Source organism: Rhincodon typus, chromosome 13 (genome assembly GCF_021869965.1).
Source record: "Rhincodon typus isolate 14 chromosome 13, sRhiTyp1.1, whole genome shotgun sequence".
Taxonomy (NCBI): Eukaryota; Metazoa; Chordata; class Chondrichthyes; order Orectolobiformes; family Rhincodontidae; genus Rhincodon; species Rhincodon typus.
Window position 1 is genome coordinate 23,600,278 of NC_063344.1, and position 20,365 is coordinate 23,620,642.

Genomic DNA, 20,365 nt, shown 5'->3' on the forward strand with positions numbered 1-20,365 from the left:
ATTATGAAGGGGACAACTAAACTAAAAAAACTAGACAGGGCAAATAGAAATCCAGCCGACTTCTTGAGTCAGCACAGGATAACCAGTTTTCCATTAAATGCCCTGGTGTTCCAACAGCCTGCTAAAAGTAGTTCAAATGCCTGGTTTGCCCCTATTCATTCTCTTTTAGTCAAATATGAGCTGGGCCTTGGAGGGAGAATAAAGAAATTTTGAGAGAAATTTTGTCCTTCCTGTAAGTACCTTATACCATCTTGCATTGCATGCAGTAGACCTGTATCCCCCCCACCACCATGTCTTGACCTTTTCAAGGGGCTTTCACCACTACCATTTTTGGCACCAATGGCTCCAATACTGATGATGCCATTCAAATAATCTATGGAACAGTGTTGCCAACTCTGGGTGGATAAATTGTGGGAGATGTCATTAGACATGGGAAATGCAGGGTTGCAGGGAAAGGGAAGGGGGATGGGTCTGGGTGGGATGTTTTTCGAAGGGATGGTGTGGACTTGTTGAGCCGAATGGCCTGTTCCCACACTGTAGGGATTCTGTGTTCCATGTTCTATGTACTAGTGCTAACCACTGAGCCACCATGGTTGTGCAATGTGATCATAGAAGCTGGCCTTCTCAAGGATTTTCAGTGTGTCCCATTTTTGACTTTTGAAAATCTAATCACCCTAGGTCAGCCTGGAGATAATTTGGCCAGTGCCAACCAAACATAAATGTTTTGATTGTCACCAGTAACCAGAAACATAATGTGGTTCAGCCATGCAAATTGAAAGGAAGAATATTGCCAATGCTGGAAATCTGAAATAAAAACAAAATATGTTGGAAATACATTATAGAATCATAGAATCACTATAGTGTGAAAGCAAGCCGTTTGGCCCATCAAATGCAAACCGACACTTTGAAGATTCCACCCAGATCCACCCCTCTACTCCATCCTTGTAACCCTACATTTCCAATGGCTAACCCATCTAGCCTGCACGTCCCTGGACACTATGGGCAATTTAGCATAGCCACCCACCTAGCCTGCACATCTTTGGACTTGTAGTCTCCCACTTTCAACTGCCATTCCCCCAAATCCTACTGGAATCATAGAATCCCTACAGTGCAGAAAGAGACCATTCAGCCCATCAAGTCTGCACCAACCCGTGCCAATTAGGTCAGGTCATATCTGTGAGGATGAAATAGAGTTCATATTTCAGGTCAACGACCCTTCATCAGAACTGTGATGTTTCCAGCAGGTGTAGGTTGGGCAAGGACACAGGAAGGTTTCAAATTGGGTGGAAGACATGACAGAAGGGTCAGCCTTCAAGGGAGAAAGGAATAGGTGACAGGGCAAGAAAACAAAACACAGAAGTAAAAGGTGTGCCTAGTGTCCGCAGTCATGACTCTGACCTCCCTGTGGCCTGTAATTTTAATTCTCCACCTTGATGTTATCAAGACATTTCTGTCCTTGGACTGTTACAATGAAGCTTCATGTCAGCTTGAGAGACAGCACCTTGTCTTTGGATTAGGTACTTTATGGCATTGTGGACTCAACATTGAATAGGAAAGTTTAAAAACAATAGATGCTCTTCTAAACCCCGCCCACTTTTTTTCTCCTTTTCTTTGCTTGTTTGTTTTTTCTGTTATATTTGCTTTAACAACATTTATGCTTTAGGTTTCTTGGTTCATCATTATTCCCTTCAACTCAGAAAAATAGACTCCTTTGATATTCCGTCTCTCATGCCTTCTACCCTTTCACAGACCTCATTTTATTCCTGTTCTACATTTGTAAGTTTTGCCAGTTTTGAGAAGTTAAACTCTTCCTAAATGCATGAATGCTGCCTGACATATTGGATGTTTCCAGAATTTTCTGCTTTTATTCTAACCACACGCAGGGAATTCTGTACCAAGTAACTCATCTGACTCCCTAAAGCCAGTCCACTGTCTGTTATGGAACATGCACGCCTCCAAATCATGCACCACCCTGACTCAGTACTGTATCCTCGTTCATTAATTGTTGCTGGATCAAAATATCGGAACTCCCTTTGGTAGCGATAATGTCACTGGCTGAGTAACACATAGACTGGCCGGCTGGTTGACATTGCAGAAGGATGTAAATGGATCGGTCAGACAGGCAGATCAGGTGGAATTTAACACTGATAATTGCGAGGTGATGCGTTTTGGCAGAAGTATCAAGACAAGGGAGGACTCCATGAACGGCAAGACACTAGGAAGCTCCGAGAAACCGAATGATCTTGGGGTGTTTGTCCACAAATCCCTGAAGGGGGCAGTTTAGCTTAATGGGGTAGTTATAAAGAAGGGTCCTGACCCAAAACGTCAGCTTTCCTATTTGTCTGCTGCCTGGCCTGCTGTGTTCCTCCAGCTCCACACTTCATCTCTGACCCCAGCATCTGCAGTTCTTGCTACCCAAGTATCCAGTATGCCTCCTTAAGTGGAGGCATAAATTGTAAGAGCAGAGAGGTTATGTTGGACCTATGTGGGATTTGGGTTAAGCCAAAGTTAGAATAGTGTGTGCAGTTCTGGTCTCTGCACTACAGGAAGGATGTGTGCTCTAGCTATGAAGAGAGTCTGGATAAGCTCGGTTCCTTTGGAGCAGAGAAGGTTGGGGAGGAACCTGGTGGACATGTATATGATTACAAGGAGAATGGACAGGGTGAATAGAAAGCAGCTGTTCCCCGTATTTGTAGGGCCAGTAACGAGGGGGCATGATTTTAAGGTGAAAGACAGGAGGTTTGAAGGGGATTTTCAGAAAAGGATTTTCACCCGGAGGGTGGTGAAAGTTTAGTATGCATTGCCTGGGAAGATGATTCAGCCAGGTAACCTCACAACCTTTTTAAAAAGCACCTAGATGAGCACTTGAAATGTTATAACATTCAAGGCTATAGGCCTAGTGCTGGAAGGTGGGACTAGTGTAGCTTTGGCGGTACAGACTTGGAGTAACGGGCCTTTTCTGTATTTTATGATACTGTACAAAACCAGGCCTGGGCTAATGACCTGGGGTCACTGATTTGCATCTCAGTATGGCCACTGATGAAATTTGAATTGAGTTGATGAAAATCTGGAATTGAAAACTGTTGCAGTAATGGTACCGTGAAACTGTCTTCGATTTGTCACACAAGCTGTCTGGTTCATAATGTCTTTTCGGGAAGGAAATCTGCCGTCCTAACCTGGTCTGGTCTATATACGACTCAGCAATGCGGTTGGTTCTTTATCACACTGACCTCTGAAATGGCCAAGGGCAATTAGGGACAATCAATGCTGACCTCGCAGGGATGCCCAGATCAATATTTAAGAAAAAGGTATCTACATCTCATTCAGTGCAGTGGTCCAAGATGTTCTTTGTCAAGGTCTCAAAGATATTGAGGGATGGGTAATAAATATTGCCCTTATGAGCGTTGTCTGTAATTCCGTAAGCATATTCTTTAAAATGTAGGAAAAATGGCACCATTAATGCATTAACTTTCTGCATTGAAACTTATAGCATTATTAGCCCACTTAGTCTAGTTTGTAGGCCTTTGGCTCAAAAATAGAGAGGTACCCATCGGGGTGGTGTCGGTGTAGCGATATTGTCTCTGCCTTAATAAAGCTGAGACGTAAGCAAATGTTCACCACAATAGATGGGGGAATTTGAATTCTGTTAAAGGGTATCTAATGGCGACCAAGAAATTCCTGTCAATTGTACAAACACATCTGGTTCATTTAATGTCCTTAAGGGAAGAAAAATCTGTTATCCTCAACTGGTGACTCCTGATTCAGTATGGTTGATTGTTAAATACCCTCTGTAATGCGTTCAGTTGTATCTAACCAATGCAAGTTTAATTTAAATCTAAAATTTAAAGTTTCTGTCGGTCTCAAATAAGGAAGTTCTTTACTGAGAGAGCAGCAGTGAAGTTAGTTAATTAGAGCACTGACTAAACCTATTGCTTGAACATTGGCAAAGCAAAGCTGACTCATTTAAGTTACAAGCTACTTAAATACACAACCTATAGAGTGCAGTTGGCATAGTGTGGAAGATGTGGGAATTTGTGAAGCGGGGAAGGGATGTAACTTCTTGTTTTGTGAGTAAAGTTAAAATCCTTGGTATGCAAAGGAAACATTTTCGTTTAAGAAAAGGCACAATTGTGGACTGAAGAGACATGAAATTAAAAAAGAAGCACCTAAAACATAGAGCGAGCTTTGCCTCTACAGCGATTGGACACCATGAGGCACAGTTACTGTAGGGAAAATTGAGGACCATAGATGTAATTAAAATTACATAATTAGTTAGACGTTATTACTAACACTGTGGAGGAGAAAACAGGAGCATTTGGAACATTGCAAAGCCAGAATTAAAGCAATAAAAGGGCAATTTAGAAACCTAAGCAAAGAGAAAGAAGAAAGTAAGGAGATTATTGAGGCTGCAGTAAAAGTGGGTGATCCATAATTGAAGCAGTTCTTAAGGTAGGAAGAATTTATCAAGGTTGAGGAAATCGTCCAGTTAGCAGGACAGAGATGCAATGCTGCTGAATTGTGCATTTAAAACCCTTTTAAATAAAGAAAATAAAACAGCATTTCTATATTTCAGAATTGAATAGTTCAAAAGACAGAAGAACAAATACTTATGTTGGGAAGACATAATGACAGAAATAATATTACCAAGAAGATTTAATTTCAGAAATGGGCTAAATGTAACACACAACTGATTTTTTAAAAAAAACTTCTCAAACCAAATGGCTCGGATCACTTAAATCCCCTGGGAATACATTTGATTCATTTTCTAATGTAGGTTGGGCTAGCTCACTGATATCTTTTCACAAATAGCTATTTGACCTTTTCTTGCTCCATAACCCTTCTTCTGGGAGTGGCATATTATTTTCCCCATTATAGCATTTTTTTTTTTTTTTTTTTTGAATAGCTGGGCACTGCTCATGCCTGTGAGGTCTCCTTGTTCCATGGCACTAACACTGACAGTATTTGCTGTCTAGTTTGCTGACCACACTAGTTGCTTTATGGTTTTTGTCAGAGACTGCATTTGGGGTGAGGGGTGGTCACATAGCATGCTAATGGGATAGTGGTAAATATAACTTATTAACCTTTATACGTTCATCTACATAAGGGGGGAAGCTTGCAGGGTGATCTTAAATAAAGTCTTGGTCTATGAACAGGTCAGTGCTGAGGAGAGCATTAAGTTTCACCCAATATGATGTCTTAAAGCTTTGGGTAGGGAAAAGCAGCATATTCCATGATCTCAGAGTGGACAGATCTGTTACCTTTGATCTCCCAATAGTGTTAGTAATAACCAAAAGAACTGCGGGTGCTGTAAATCAGGAACAAAAACAAAGTTGCTGGGAAAGCTCAGCAGGTCTGGCAGCATCTGTGGAGGAGAAAACAGAGTTAACGTTTTGGGTCCAGTGACCTCAGTTCTGAGGAAGGGTCACCGGACCCGAAACGTTAACTCTGTTTTCTCCTCCACAGTGTTAGTAATAACGTCTAACTAATTACGTAAATCGTGCTGAGTTACTGTCATGCAGTAAACCATATCTTGTTTAATCTAAGAGCCTACTTACATGACTTGCTGGCTTTCCCCTTTCATACCAGAAAAAAAAAACAGACCCTGTAGCTTGGAACCTAAAAGGAGTATAGTGGCAGCAAATTTGCCAGATAGTCACACACAAGCTGTGGTGAGGATGTATCAGACATCATGGTACCAACAGTGGCCATCTGAAGACGTAACGCAGCTGTGCCATTCGGTTCTGAATTTACATCCCTTCGCTCTTTTTACTCAGGAGACTCAGGAAATTTGGGTTCCAAGTGTGGCTAACCTCAGTCTACAAGACAACGAACTGGATTACAAGCTGATGAGCACTTTGACTTTTTTTTTGCTTTCTTTTTGTTTGGCCTGATGGTGCTGGCTGTGATTCGGCTCATTGTGTTCTAAACATAGTAATAGCAAAACTGGGAACACTTTTACTGAGGTCCAAATAATAAAGCACCACTTTGGACTCTTACCAGAGGTGCCTAATGCCCTAGGATCCTAACATTATGGTTCTTCAATCTTGCTGCCAACTGTCTACAGGCAGAAAGTTTAATCGGTGGAGAGAAATCAGAGTTAACATGTCGGGCCTGGTGACCCTTCCTCAGTCGCTGGACCTGAAACTTTAAGTCTGATTTCTGTCCACAGATGCTGCCAGACCTGCTGATCTTTTCCAGCAATTTCTGTTTTTGTTTCTGATTTACAGCATCCTGAGTTCTTTGGGTTTTAGAAAGTTTTTTTTATCTCACCGAGATTAGCTTTTTGCAAATTCTGAGCTCAAAGACTGAATTTCAATCAGTAATACAGCATCTATAGGAGTTCAAGTAGAAAATAAATCTCCTGCTTTTCTCCCCTTGCTATTTATCAATTCAAGTCCTACTGCATGATTATAAAAGCTGCTTCAGCATCTGAGAAGCATTGAATGGATCAAAATACTGGGTAATTGTGCATTTCTGACTTCCCTTGAAGATGTGCAGGAACATGTAATTCCATGAACTGCCAATTCTTTTGGATCAGCCACCTTCTTTTTCCTATTTTCTTCTGCCTAAATGGCAACAACACGTTGCACATATGGTCACTGCCTATTGTCCAAGTGACCCTTACAACTATCTGGAAAGAATCCAATTCTAAAGTATTAATTTAGGGTTGAGTGATGCTTTGAATCAGATTTCCTCTGGATTCCTTTTGGCACTGGAGGAGATATTTTCTGTTGGAATATTCAACTTTCATCTAGCAGCATCTATTTAGAGCCCTTTGAAACTCTGCCCAAATAACCATTGTTTAGTTGTCCCTTTCTGCAAGCCAGCTGACAACATCAACTGATCTTGATTCTGACTTTGTATACCCAGAGAGATCGGGAGCAGGAAGCCTGGTTCATTCTCCCTGTTGCTTTCCTGACTGGTTTTACAAGGGAAAAAAATCTTCAAAGCCATTCCTTAAATTTGTTGATGATGTCCTCAAGGATGTCATCTTGGGGGAAATATATTTTCCACTGGTCCAATTAGCATCCTCTTTGCAAACCTTTCCTTATTTCCTTCTACCTCTAAAAGCCACAAGAGGGTGAATAGAAGCACAGCCAGTGAATCAATCTTTTAAAATTAACTCTGCCTGTATATGGTGTCTGTGAATATTCCTGCAAGGGCTTTAATAATCTCTCTAACCATTACCTGTATGTTCAGAGTTAACGTTTCGGGTCCAGTGATCCTTCCTCAGAACTGAGTTCTAAGGAAGGGTCACCGGACCCGAAACGTTAACCCTTTTTTGTTTCCTTCACACATGCTGCCAGACCTGCTGAGCTTTTCCAGCAACTTTGTTTTTGTTCCTGATTTACAGCATCTGCAGTTCTTTCGGTTTTTAACTGTATGTTCAACCTTGACAAGGTTTCTTGAATCGATCTGAGAAAATGTTCTGTACTAATTTACTCTAATGAAACAAATCGAGTAGCTGGTTTGGTAAGTTGCTTCTTAACTACGTTTTGTTATTCTAGGGAACCCAGAAAGGTGGTGCTACATCGAGGATCAACTGGCCTAGGCTTTAACATTGTCGGTGGTGAAGATGGGGAAGGAATATTTATTTCCTTCATATTGGCAGGAGGCCCAGCTGACCTGAGCGGTGAACTAAGAAAAGGGGACAGGATTATTTCGGTATAACTTCCAGCATCTTGAAGTTTAAATTTATTTATTCCCTGATCGGCCTGGTAACTTTGTTTTTATGGCGTTGCCATTTGATGTAATTATCAACCCCCTTGAGCTTATTTCCTGAATGTCCTGATTGGTTAACTCTCCTTCCCAAAACCCATCAATAAGCTTCTAATCATTTTTACACATTTATTAAAATCTCAATGATAACTGTATAGGGAGAGATTGCATGGAATTTTCGACTGTTGACACATTAAAGCAAAATATCCCACCAGTGGTTCTGCACATGCATTATATATGAGGATCTGGGAAGTATTTGCATCAAATCAGTATTGCTTAATTTAGTGTTGAGTAGATTCCTTCAATTCTTATTTAATGTATCAATTTTCACAAGTGAAGGCTTGTGATAGAAAGTAAAATTTATCCACGCCAGGTTATGGACCAATAGTGATTTATATTGACATTAGATTGAGATAAGAGACAATGATTTGAAATAACAGCAATGTCAGTTTCCTGTATGTAGTGGAAGAAATAGTTCTGCATTAACAGATTAAATTCAAAACAGAAAACATAGAAACCAAGCAGCTTTGGTGCATTTATTATGTTGGTTAAGTATTTACGTCTTGCATTAATCACATCTAGAGAAATGAAAATACATTTACCTAAAATAGACAATTCTTCTCAATTCAGTATAAAGTTAGGAATGGGTGCTCAGAAAAATGTGACGTCTACTGCTGGCTTTGTTTGCAATGGAACGCACACGTGCCCTGTGCTGTGTACACATTTCAGCTGCCTCCCTTTTGTTATGGAATTATTGAAGCAGATAGTTCCTCAGATCAACAGTCCATATGGTTTTTGTCAATTTAATGCTTCCAAATAATAAAAAATTATCAATACAGATAACACGTACAACAGTTCCTTTCCACCAATTTTCTCATCCCTTTGTTTCTGAGACTTTAGATTCTGACAGAACTGCTGCACCCATGCTTTAACACTGAATTTCAGCAGGTAATTTAACCATTACAGTGCCTGATCATACCATTTCTGTGTTAAGAGCAGGGAAGGGATTGACTGATGCTTCCAAAAAAAAAGCAGGGCTCTCCTGTGCACTTCACTGATGGGGGACAGTGAACCAAAACAGTGTTTCAGGATCTCAATCTGTAAAAGTTAAATAACTCATTTCTAATTTTTAAGAACATTTAAATCTGTAATTCTAATGTAATTAATTTGTTACTTTATGATATTAATATTTGAAAGAGTTGCAGGGATGCACAAAAAGTTCTGAGTGTTCATTTCAAAATGTCGACTCTCTTTGATGCAGGTGAACGGTATTGATTTGCGGAGTGCCACCCATGAGCAGGCAGCAGCGGCACTGAAAAATGCTGGGCAAGCAGTCACGATTGTGGCACAATACAGGCCTGAAGGTGAGTGCTTTACAGCAGTTAAACTGCATTCAAAAAACAAATTTATGTTGTACTTTTAATTTTGTAAATGTCAATGTGCTACAGCTGCATATTTAGAAAACCTTCATCAAAAGTTTAAATACTGGTTATTAAATTCAACTGATTATACCTGCCAAATGTCTGGTGTTTCCTATTGAGTGTCTATAAAATAACCTGTATTTGTTTTGTATTAGTTACTCAGACATGGTTGGCTTTTCAGTCTGTCGACATTGGAGGTGTCATTTCCAGTGTATTAATTCTGTACCTATAAATTGTTCAGTGAATATTCCTCAGCAATGCCATTTAAAATTTGCGCTGTGATGTGGATTTTTAGTTGGTTGTTAGGTTTCATAAATTGTAAGTTAATCTACATATAGTAATAGCCTTGAAGAATTGGAGGCGGAGGGGTGATCATGTAGAAATTATTATTCTAAGGAACCGAGAAAAGTGGTGTTACATCGAGGATCCACTGGCCTAGCCTTTAACAATGTTGATGGTGAAGATTTTTTTTATAAAACCATGCGGGGCTTGAATAGGATGAATAGCCAAGGTCTTTTTCCTAGGGGAGGGGAGTCCAAAACTAGAGGGTATAGGTTTAAGGTAAGATGCGAAAGATATTAAAAGGGACCTGAGGGGCAACTTTTTCACGCAAAGGGTAGTGCTTTTATGGAATGTGCTGCCGGAGGCAGTGGTGAAGGCTGGTACAATTACAACCTTTAAAAGGCATCTGAATGGGTGGATCAGTAGGAAGGGTTTAGAGGGATATGGGCCAAATGCTGGCAAATGGAACTAGATTAATTTAGGATATCTGGTTGGCATGGATGAGTTGGATCGAAGGTCTGTTTTCATGCTATGTAACTCTATGACTCTGTAATTGTCTCAAATAAGCTAATGCACTGTTTTTCATCAGTCTTTCATTAAATTCCATATTATTCCCTTAATTTCATGATTATTGGCTATCCCTCACAGGCAAGGATGATTGTCTGCTGTGAGTCTACTAATAATACCACCTTGAATGTGGGTAGACATTGTAAGCATTTTGGATGTATTGAGAACGCCCAATCTCTGTTTGTGGAACAGAAGTATAACTTTATTTTAAAGGCTGATGATTATTTGACATTTAGGGTTTGAAATTCAGGAGGATCATAAATAGAAATTTGATGCAATAGCCATTCCCCTTTTGTTGGGTTAAAACGGGAACTGCGATAAGATGTGAATATTCTTTCTATGGATATTTAGATGTATCATTCAAGATCTGTTGCTGTTTGTCATTGTAGTTATATAACTAATAGCTTGTTGGTGTTCATTTCGTTGTACTCTGTAATGCCTGCTGTAGTGGTCTTCCATTTGTTGCTCGTCATTGGTTAACTAAATCAGTTGAGAAACTATTTTGCTATATTTTGCATCTTTCCCTCTTTCTGGAAATTTTTTCCCCTTTATCAACTATGTTAAGAATCTTCAAGAATCAACACCTATTAGTCTGTAATGTTCTGACCTGAGAATGTGCAATGATGTTTCCCACTTTTTATGTGTAAGACATGAATGTGATCCTGACCTTATTTTGGAATTGGGCTGTTATAATTGATACAGATATATTTTTTCAAAATTATTTGAATGCCAGTGAGTTCAACAGCTTCAAATAACTTCGAAGCAAAGAATAAAAAACCAGGCTCGAAGGGCTGAATCATCTACTCCTATTTTCTATGTTTCTAAAACTTCCAGACCAGAAATGTTTGATTAGAAGCTACTTTGATTATTCAAAGGTGAGAAAGTCTAAAATCCTCAGTGGTATGAGGATTCAAGGAAAATTCTTCACGGCTGCCAGTACAGGAATTGAGGCACAAAGCAATTAAATCAAATTTGCAGATTAAGTAGGGAAAGAACATTTCTATTTGTTTTTGAGGAACTGAAAGTTGGGGAGTAGAGGCACTTTATATTGCCATGTGTGTTGAATTCTTTCAAACTGTTTATAGCTAGATAGTTTAGTTTTGTTTTCTTTTTAATTGTGTAATAAACTATTCATTGTTAAAACCAAATTTGAAGCCTTCTGTGTTTAAGTTTCAGTGAAAGACTGCAATTTTAAACAAAGTATATGATCTATCAAGCCAGATTTTATCTGGGATTTGAGGGAGTAACCAAGAAGATTGACAAGGACAGAGCGGTAGGCATTGTTTACTTGGACTTTAGTAAAGCCTTTGACAAGGTTCCACATGGTAGACTAATTAGTAAAATTAGATCTCATGGGATTCAGGTTGAGTTTGCCAATTAGATGCAAAGTTGGCTTAACAACAGGGCTCAGAGATCCGTAACCAGCCGTGTTCCACAGGGATCAGTTCTGTGTCCACTTTTGTTTGTCATTTATATAAACAATTTAGATGTGAATATAGAAAGCATGGTTAGTAAGTTTGCAGATGACAACAAGACAGTGAAGAAGGTTATTCACTGATTACAAAGAGATCTTGATCAATTGGGTCAATAGGCTGAAGAGTGGCAAATGGGGTTTAATTTGGATAAATGAGAGGTATTACATTTAGGTAAAACAAACAAAGACAAGACTTGTGCGATTAAAAGTAGGGCCTTGGGCAGTGTTGTGGAACAGAGAGACCTAAGGATTCAGGTATATAATTCTCTGAAGCTTGCATTAGATACAGATAAGGTGTTTAAGAAAGCATTTAGCATGCTTGCCTTCATTGCTCAGACCTTTGAATGTAAGGAGTTGGGATATTATATTGAGGTTGTACAGGACATTGGAAAGACCTCTTCTGGAGTACTGTGTCCAGTTCTGGTCACCTTGTTATTGGAAGGATATTATTAAGCTGAAGAGGGTTCATAAGAGATTTACCAGGCTGTTGCTGGGAATGGAGAGTTCAAGTTATAAAGGAAAGTTGGATAGGCTGGGACTTTTTTCACTGGACTGTATGAGGTTGAGGAGTGACCTTGCAGAGGCTTATAAAATAATGAAGGGTATAGATAGAGTTAATGGTAGTTGTCTTTTCCCTAGAATGGCGATTTCAAGACTAGGGAGCACATTTTTAAGGTGAGAGGAGAGAGGTTTAAAAAAGACATGAAGGCAAATGTTTTACACCGAGCGGTTCAAGTGTGGAATGACTTTCCACAGGAAGTGGTGGATGCGGCTACAGGTACAATGTTTAAAAGCCGTTTGGATAAGTATATGAATAGGAAGGGATTGGAGGGATGTGAGCCAAATGCAGGCAGGTGGAACTAGTCTAGTTTGGGATTATGGTTGGCATGGACTGGTTAGACCAAAGGGCCTGTTTCCATGCTGTATGAGTCTGACTTGTTCAGTAATAATTTCAGCTAGGATTATAACAGATTGCAGTTGGCTGAGCTCTTGGAGGAAGCAATAAGGATGGTAGATAAAGGGATACCAGTAGCTTAAGTGCCTTAGGATTTCCATAAGGCACACAATGTTGTGCCATGTTAAAAAGTTACTACATAAGATATTGTGAATTTGGGAAGGATTTATTAGCGTGGATAAAGAATTGACTAATTAACAGGAATCAAAGAATCAGAATGAAGAGGTCATTTTTATATCAGTAAACTAACTAGTGGAAAGTTGCAGGAACCAGTACTGCTGCCTTCAATGAAGGGATCTTGCTTAGCCAAATTTACTGACAATACAAAGATAGGTAGGAAAGTAAGTATAAGAAGTATGTAGAGTTTACAAAGAAATGTGAATGGGCAAAAATTTGGCAGATGCAGTATAATCTGGGAAAATATGAGGTGCTTCACTTTGGAGAGAATAGAAAAATATATTATTTAAATCGAGACAGACTTCAGAGTGTTATTGCACAAACTGTTCTGGTTTCCTTGTACATGAATCTCAAAAGGTTAGCATACAGATACCACAAGTAAACAAATGGAAGATTTGCCTTCGTTGTAAGGGGATGGAGTTTAAAAGTAGGGAAGATTTGCCACGTTTGCAGGGCATTGATGAAACTGCACTTGGAGTACTTTGTGCCATTTTGGCCTCCTTACTTAAGGAGGGGTGTGATTTCATTAGAAATTTCATTTCACTATGCTGGTTCCTTGGAGGAATGAGTTTTTCTCACATCTTGAAAGTCTTGAATGGGGCTTGATTGAGTGATGTTGAGTTGGTCCCTTTCATGAGGAAATCTAGAACAAGAGACATGTAGTTTAAAAGTAATGTGTCTCCCATTAAAGAGGGAGACGAGGACAGTGGAGACTGGATCGTTAAATATATTTAAGCTGAGGTAGACAGATTTTTGATTTGCAAGAGAGGGGAGGTGACAGGCGGATAAGTGATGTCAAGACCACAGTCAGGTCAGTCATGATCGTCGTGAACGATGGAGCAGGCTTGAGGGACCATTATGACTGTTCATGTCTTAGCTTGACTCATTATACTTGTTTTGTTAAACCTATGGTAAATAGTGAAGATGAAAGCTTTAGAATACAGGATGGTTTAGATAGTATATGACATTGACTTATCTTTGCAATGCAATGATCAAACGTTAATTGTGAGCTTTTATGGAGAGGTGATGGCCTAGTGGTATTATCACTGGACTGTTAATCCAGAGACCCAGATAACATTCCTGGGACTGGGGTTCGAATCCCACCATGGCAGGTGGTGGAATTTCAATTCAATTAATACCTGAAATTATGTCTAATGATGACTCTGAATCCATTGTCGATGTTGGAAAAACTCATCTGGTTCACTAATGTCCTTAGGGAAGGAAACTGCCATCCTTATCTGGTCTGGCCTACATGTGACTCCAGACCCACAGCATTGTGGTTGACTCTGAACTGCCCTCTGGGCAATTAGGGATGGACAATAAATGCTGCCTAGCCAGTGACACCCTTATCCCGTGAATGAATAAAAAAAATTATAAAATGAATAGCTGGAGTTTGACTCCGTTATTCCTTGGGAGTGTGTGCTATAACTCTAGCTTTTTGAAGACTTGCCTTTGGTTGAGTGGTTACCCTTCAGGAGATTATTTTTTGCAAAGACTACATAATGATAAATAGTGTCAGGTCTCCAGAAAGTTGGAACTTGTTGGATGAAATGTTTTCTTTTCCTCGTTCCATGTTTTATGTTCAAGCTTTAGAAATTTGCAGCTTGCTTCCAAAAGCTGTGGTTCAGGGCCTTCTATTACTTTCTCTTTAACAGAGACCTCCTCTGGCTCCGTGCCAAGTAAAGACATCTCATTTTCTCGCACCACATGTAACAAGGCTGGTGATACATATTGCCCCAAGGAATGTTTATTAATTTTGATGTTACATTATCTTCAGCTGAGCAATATTGCTTTGAGCGGGGGACATTGCAGAAAAGAAATGATTTATTAGTCCTGCCCAGCATGCCATCAAGGCCCACATGTGGACAGCACTGAGTATTATTCTGGGGAAAAAATAAATATTTATTTACCCAGTGTGTTAAATTGTTTCTGTTTAATTAGAAATGGCATTTTGCCTTGTACTGCAGTTAAGACATCTGTCTGCTCGCACAAAGGCACAGTGTAACAACTCAGGGCCATCTGTTAAACATAGTTCTTGGTCCTCAAAGTATTTAAGTTCAGCAATAGACCAGCCAAATACAATATTAGAACGCTATACCATTGTACATAACACATGTTTATCAGGAGGGGAACATTCTAGATTTCCAGGTATGTCTATATATCACTATACCTAACATTACTGGACATTCAGCATGTTCATTGTGTTCCGTTATGTAACTGCCCACTTGTGTTACAGCATGGTGACTGAAAGATTATAAACACAGTTTGCAATGACAATAAACCTACATAAAATACGCTCAACCTGCTGTTTAAGCATATGTTTACAATTGTAATTTTTGTGCCGAGGAGTTGTTCTGTGTTCAGCCAAAGCATTTCATAGCATCTGCTCGGGGCGGTTTCTGTAATTCCCTACCAGCTGCAACATTCAAAGTGCTGTCCTAATTGCACTAAATTTGCCCAAAGTGCCCAGAGCCAGTTGCTGAGGGGTCTTTCCTAAGATAGGGTGCTGTGGTTAGAACTCTTGAGGAAACTTAGTATTATAATCTCATTTGGTCAGATGTTCAGTTTTAATAAAGTGGCTCAGTGGAGCACTCTGGTGTACGAATCCTTGTATTTTACATTTCTGGCATGCCAGCTTCTGCCCAAGATTTTAATATTCACTTGATCACTCATCTGCCACCTAGTGCAATTGTTGCAGTTGACAATTTATTTAAGTAACTTGCAGTTAATTACATAAAATTAGAGTGTGTGCAATAAAGATACATATCTCGTGTTTTAATGAGTGCAGTTTTTTTTTTGACATTTAGATACAACTGTAGAGTTCCTTAACTTCAACATGTTAAAGGAGCAAAAGTGCTAGAGTTTGTTTTTATAGTTTGCTTTTAGTTCAAAAATTGCAATTCGCAATGGTTTTATCAGCTGAATTCCTACCTTGTGTTTTTTGTTGTTTACTTCACAGTTATAGAACTGTCTATCAAAGCCAGAGGCCATTAAGTACCTTTTTAAGCTTAAAAATGACTGAATTATCAGAAGTTAAACTGTGTAAATGCCTCTTTGTTTTGTGTGCGTAGAAAATTTGCTGCTTTAAAATTAAGTTCTAAATGTGTATATTTCCAAAAGCAGCACTCCTCAGGGTGATTACAAAACCTTCAATCAAAAGCTCTTGTGGGCATAAATTTTTGTTTACAGGTGTAGTCATTTGGTTCATAGCTCACTTTTAATGGTGTTAAAACAATTTCAGCTTCTGTGGATTAAGTTAGTTAATTATGGTTGGTTTATGGTTAATTATTTCAATCTTGAGAATGATATGTGTGTGTGTGTATATTATATATATTATGAATATGTATATATCCATAATATATATAATTACCATATTTATAACAAGTGGCAACCGTGATTTTTGATGGTGGACCATTGGGATGTTTTGAAAATTACTATTTGAATAGTTGCAATATTTTATTCATTCAATATATACTGAAATAGGACACTACGATGAAAAGTGCGTTAAAAGATGTTATCATTTTTGGAAGTTGGATTTGTAAAATGAAGGCAGAGGCATTCTGGTCAAAAAGGTCAGAATGTCATTCTGCAAGAATGACCTAAATGCACTGTTGCTAAGAAGGCATGTGACTTCAGCCAACTGCCTAGCAGACCCCTCTGGTCTTGATCAATAACATGGTTATACAATGGGGTTTATGTAAGCAGAACAAATACATGAAAACAATCAATTTGGTTTTGACTTCAGAGGCAGAAGAATTTTGTTTCTGACTCAAAAGATAATAGTCCTTCTCCTAGAAGGAGAACAGATTATGATTTAGGTAAGCCATTCATCTCAGCAGAACTGTTTTCTAGTTTATGGAGTTTTCATGCCAGGAGAACAGGTGTAGAGTCTTCAAGTTGTTAGAAATGAGAAAGAGTAAGGCCTCGGAACTGTGAAAGGAATTATAAAATTGGATGGAGTCAATTAATTAAGACTATAGAAGACATGATTAGTAAATTTATCGGCGACACCAAAATTGGTGGCATTGTCGACAGTGAAGAATGTTTTCTTAGACTACAAAGGGATCTTGATCAAATGGGTCAATGGGCTGAAAAATGGCAGGTCGAGTTGAATTTGGATAAATGTGAGGTATTGCATTTTGGTACGACAAACAAGGAAAGGGCTTATACAATTAACGTTAGGGCCTTGGATAGTGATTTGAACAGAGGAACCTAGGAGTTGAGGTACATAATTCTTTCATTGCCTTTCATTTTCTTGCCTTCATTGCTCAATCCTTTGAGTATAGGAATTGGGGAGTGATGTTGAGGTTGTGCAGGACATTTGTTGAAGTCTCTTTTGGTGAGGCAGTTTTGGTCTCCTTTTCTGAGGAAGGATGCCCCTGCTCTCAAGAGTGCAGCAAAGGTTTACCAGGCTGATTCTGGGGATCGCAGGTCTGACGTATGAGGAGAGATTGACTAGGTTGGGATTGTTTTTGCTAGCGTTCAAATGAACGAGGGGGGATCTCATAGAGACCTATAAAATTCTAACAGGATTGGATAGGATAGATGCAGGGAGGATGTCCTCAATCGTGGGTGAATCCAGAACCAGGGGTCACAGTCTGACGATTCGGGGTAGGCCATTTAGGATGGAGACAAGGAGACATTTCTTCACCCAAAGAGTGGTGAGCCTGTGGAATTCATTACCACAGGAAGTACTTGATGCCAAAACATTGAATGTATTCAAGAGGTGACTAGATATAGTACTTGGTGTGGATGGGATCAAAGGTAAAGGGAGAAAGCAGGATTAGGCTAGTGAATTGGATGCTCAGCCAAGAATGGCAGAGCAGGCTTGAAGGGCCGAATGGCCCCCTCCTGCTCCTATCTTCTATGTTTCTATCGCCTCTTCTGGAATACTGTGTCCAGTTCTGGTCGCCCACTTATAGGAAGGACATTATTAAGCAGAAAAGGGTTCAGAAGAGACTTACTACGATGTTGCTGGGTATGCAAGATTTGAGTTATAAAGGAAAGTTGGATAGGCTGGGACTTTTTTCCACTGGAGCATAGGATGTTGGGAGGAGACTTTATACAAGTTTATAAAATAATGAGGGGTATAGATAGATACGTCTTTTTTTCCCTAGGATGGGGGATTTCAAGACTAGAAGGTACATTTTTAAGGTGAGAGGAGAGAGATTTAATGAAGGCACGAGGGACAAGTTACTTACACAGAGCGTGGTTCGCATGTGGTATGAGCTTCCTGAGGAAGTGTTGGATATGGATACAATTACAGTGTTTAAAAGACATTTGGATAAGTACATGAATAGGAAAGGTTTGGAGGGATATGGGCCAGGAGCGGGCTGGTGGGACGAGCTTACCTTGGGATTATGTTCAGCATGGACTGGTTGGACCGAAGGGTCTATTTCCGTGCTGTATGACTCTAAGTAGAAACACGGGTTAAAATGTAAGCACTGCAGATGCTGAAGATCTAAAACAAAAACAAAGTGCTGGAGAAATTGAGCAATTCTGACATACGTGGAGAGAAAAATAGATTTAACATTTCTTGCCCAGTGGCTCTTCATCTGAACTGAAAGCAGCTGGGAAATTGTGTTACTTTGCTGTCGCTGGGACAAAATCTTGGATTTCCCTCCCTAATGGCATTGTGGGTCAACCTGTGGTAGGCACACTGCAGTGGTTCAAGAAGGCAGCCCACCACCATTTTCTCAAGGGTAACTAGGGACAGGCAATAAAATGCTGGCCAGCCAACAACACCCTTGAGTGAATAAACAAAAATATCATCACTATCACTGGATTTATTTTTATTTTCTTTAACTGTTGTGCAAAATGTTACGTTCCCGGCTGATGGCACTACTGGACAAGCCAGATCCCAGAATGAAACCTGGCTTAATAGATCATATTTTAATTCTTGTAACTGATTAACATGGTGGTTATTCATTTAAACATATTTACAGGAGGTTGCAGAAGTTCTTAAAGCTTATATTGATTACACAAATAAAGACTACTTTCTTATTTTCTGATCTGGGAACAAAAGACCAGTTAGTTTAATGTCCATCATTGAAAACATGTTTGAATCCATTGTTAAGGAAGGAGCAATGGGACATTTAGAAAGTCAGAATGCAATCTGAGACTCAGCATGACTTTATGATGGGTAAATTGTGTTTGACTAATTTGGTAGAGTTCTTCGAAGTGATAACAAGCAAATTGGGACTCCTGTAGATGTAGTGTACCTGGACTTCCAAAAGGCATTTGATAAGGGGCCATACAAAAAGTTAATACAAAGGTAAGATTGCATGGGGTTACGGGTAATGTGTTAGCTTGGATAGAGGATTAATGACTGAGATGCAGGAATAAAATTTGGAGATGACACAAAAATAGATGGAAAAATTAAGTTGTGATAAAGAAATAAGCAATTTACAAATGGATGAGGATAGCTTAGATGAATGGGCCAAGATTTGGCAGATGGAGTTTTATATGGCTAAATACAAGATTATCCATTTTCGTGAGAAGAATAGAAAAACCATTTATTATCTAAATGGAGAAAAGCTTTAAAACGCTTCGGTGCAGTGGAATCTGGGTGCCCTTGTGCATGAATTGTAGAAAACTAGTATGCAGGTACAGCAGGAATTAAGGACGGCAAATGGAATTTTAGCATTTATTGCTAAAGCATTGGAATATCAAAGTAGGGCAGCCTTGTTGCAACTGTACAAGGCATCTGGAGTACTGCATATGGTTTTGGTTCCCTTACTTGAGGAAGATTGTAATTGCATTGGAGGCAGTTCAGAGAAGATTAATTCCAGACGTAAAAGGCTTGCTTTTTGAGAAGAGATTGGGCAGTTTTGGCCTATACTCACTAGAGTTAGAAGGATGAGAAGAGATCCAAATGAGGTATGTAAGATGCAAAAGGGGAGTGACAATGTCGAGGTAGAAAAGATGTTCCCTTTCTGGGGCAGTCTAGAGCAAGAGGCCATAGTTTAGGCTAAAGGGTGGTAAATTGAGAATGATGAGGAAAAACTACCCTCAAAGGGTCATGAATCTATGGAATCACTACCCCAGACTATGGTAGATGCTGGGACACTGAATAAATTTAAAGAGATAGGCAGACCGATTTTTAAATAGTAATGGGTTAAAGGGCTATGGAGAGTGGCAGTGAGGCTGAGTTGAGATCAGCCATGCTCGTACTAAATGATAGAGCAGACAAGGACTAAATTTGCTGCTCCTCTTAGTTCTTAGGTTCTTTATTAATGAAATCATGGTTTCAACTCCAAATCCTTCCAAAACAAAAACCCAGTATCTCCAATATTGTGTATTATCCAAAATTGTGTATTAAGACTTATTAATCTGAAGTCATGGCCTGTATCTGTCCATGGAATTGTGCAGAGATACAATGGGTTCCCTACATGGGCATTGAAGAGTCAGGAAATGCGTTAACACCTTCATATGTTAATAAAATGAACTGTTTCCCAAACTATCAAATGGTGCTTTTTATGTATATGAACATTATGTAAAAGCTGAGGGCCCTGACAGTAGTCCAAAAGTATTTTACTGGGGACTTCTCCCGGCCAAGCTATTCCAGTGCAACTGCAGCGCTGGCATCTAGACAGTAGTGTGTAGAATTGCTCAAGTGTGTCCTGTCCGCAAAATGCAAGATTAATCCAATATGTCAGCTCAACACTCCATCAGTCTACTCCTAGTCATCAGCAAAGTAATGAAGAGAGACAACAAGGTGCAAGGCTGGATGAACACAGCAGGCCAAGCAGCATCATAGGAGCAGAGAGG

At 39.5% G+C, this 20,365-nt stretch overlaps 1 protein-coding gene across 1 annotated transcript in view; it reads left to right on the plus strand.

The window, feature by feature from the left end:
* LOC109923085 (disks large homolog 1) overlaps nucleotides 1–20,365 on the plus strand; it is a 167,978-nt gene that overhangs the window by 100,854 nt on the left and 46,759 nt on the right. The window contains exons 10-11 of the mRNA XM_048604550.1: nucleotides 7,509–7,665; nucleotides 8,981–9,083. Coding sequence (XP_048460507.1) covers nucleotides 7,509–7,665; nucleotides 8,981–9,083 — 260 coding nt within the window. The remainder of the gene's footprint in view (nucleotides 1–7,508; nucleotides 7,666–8,980; nucleotides 9,084–20,365) is intronic.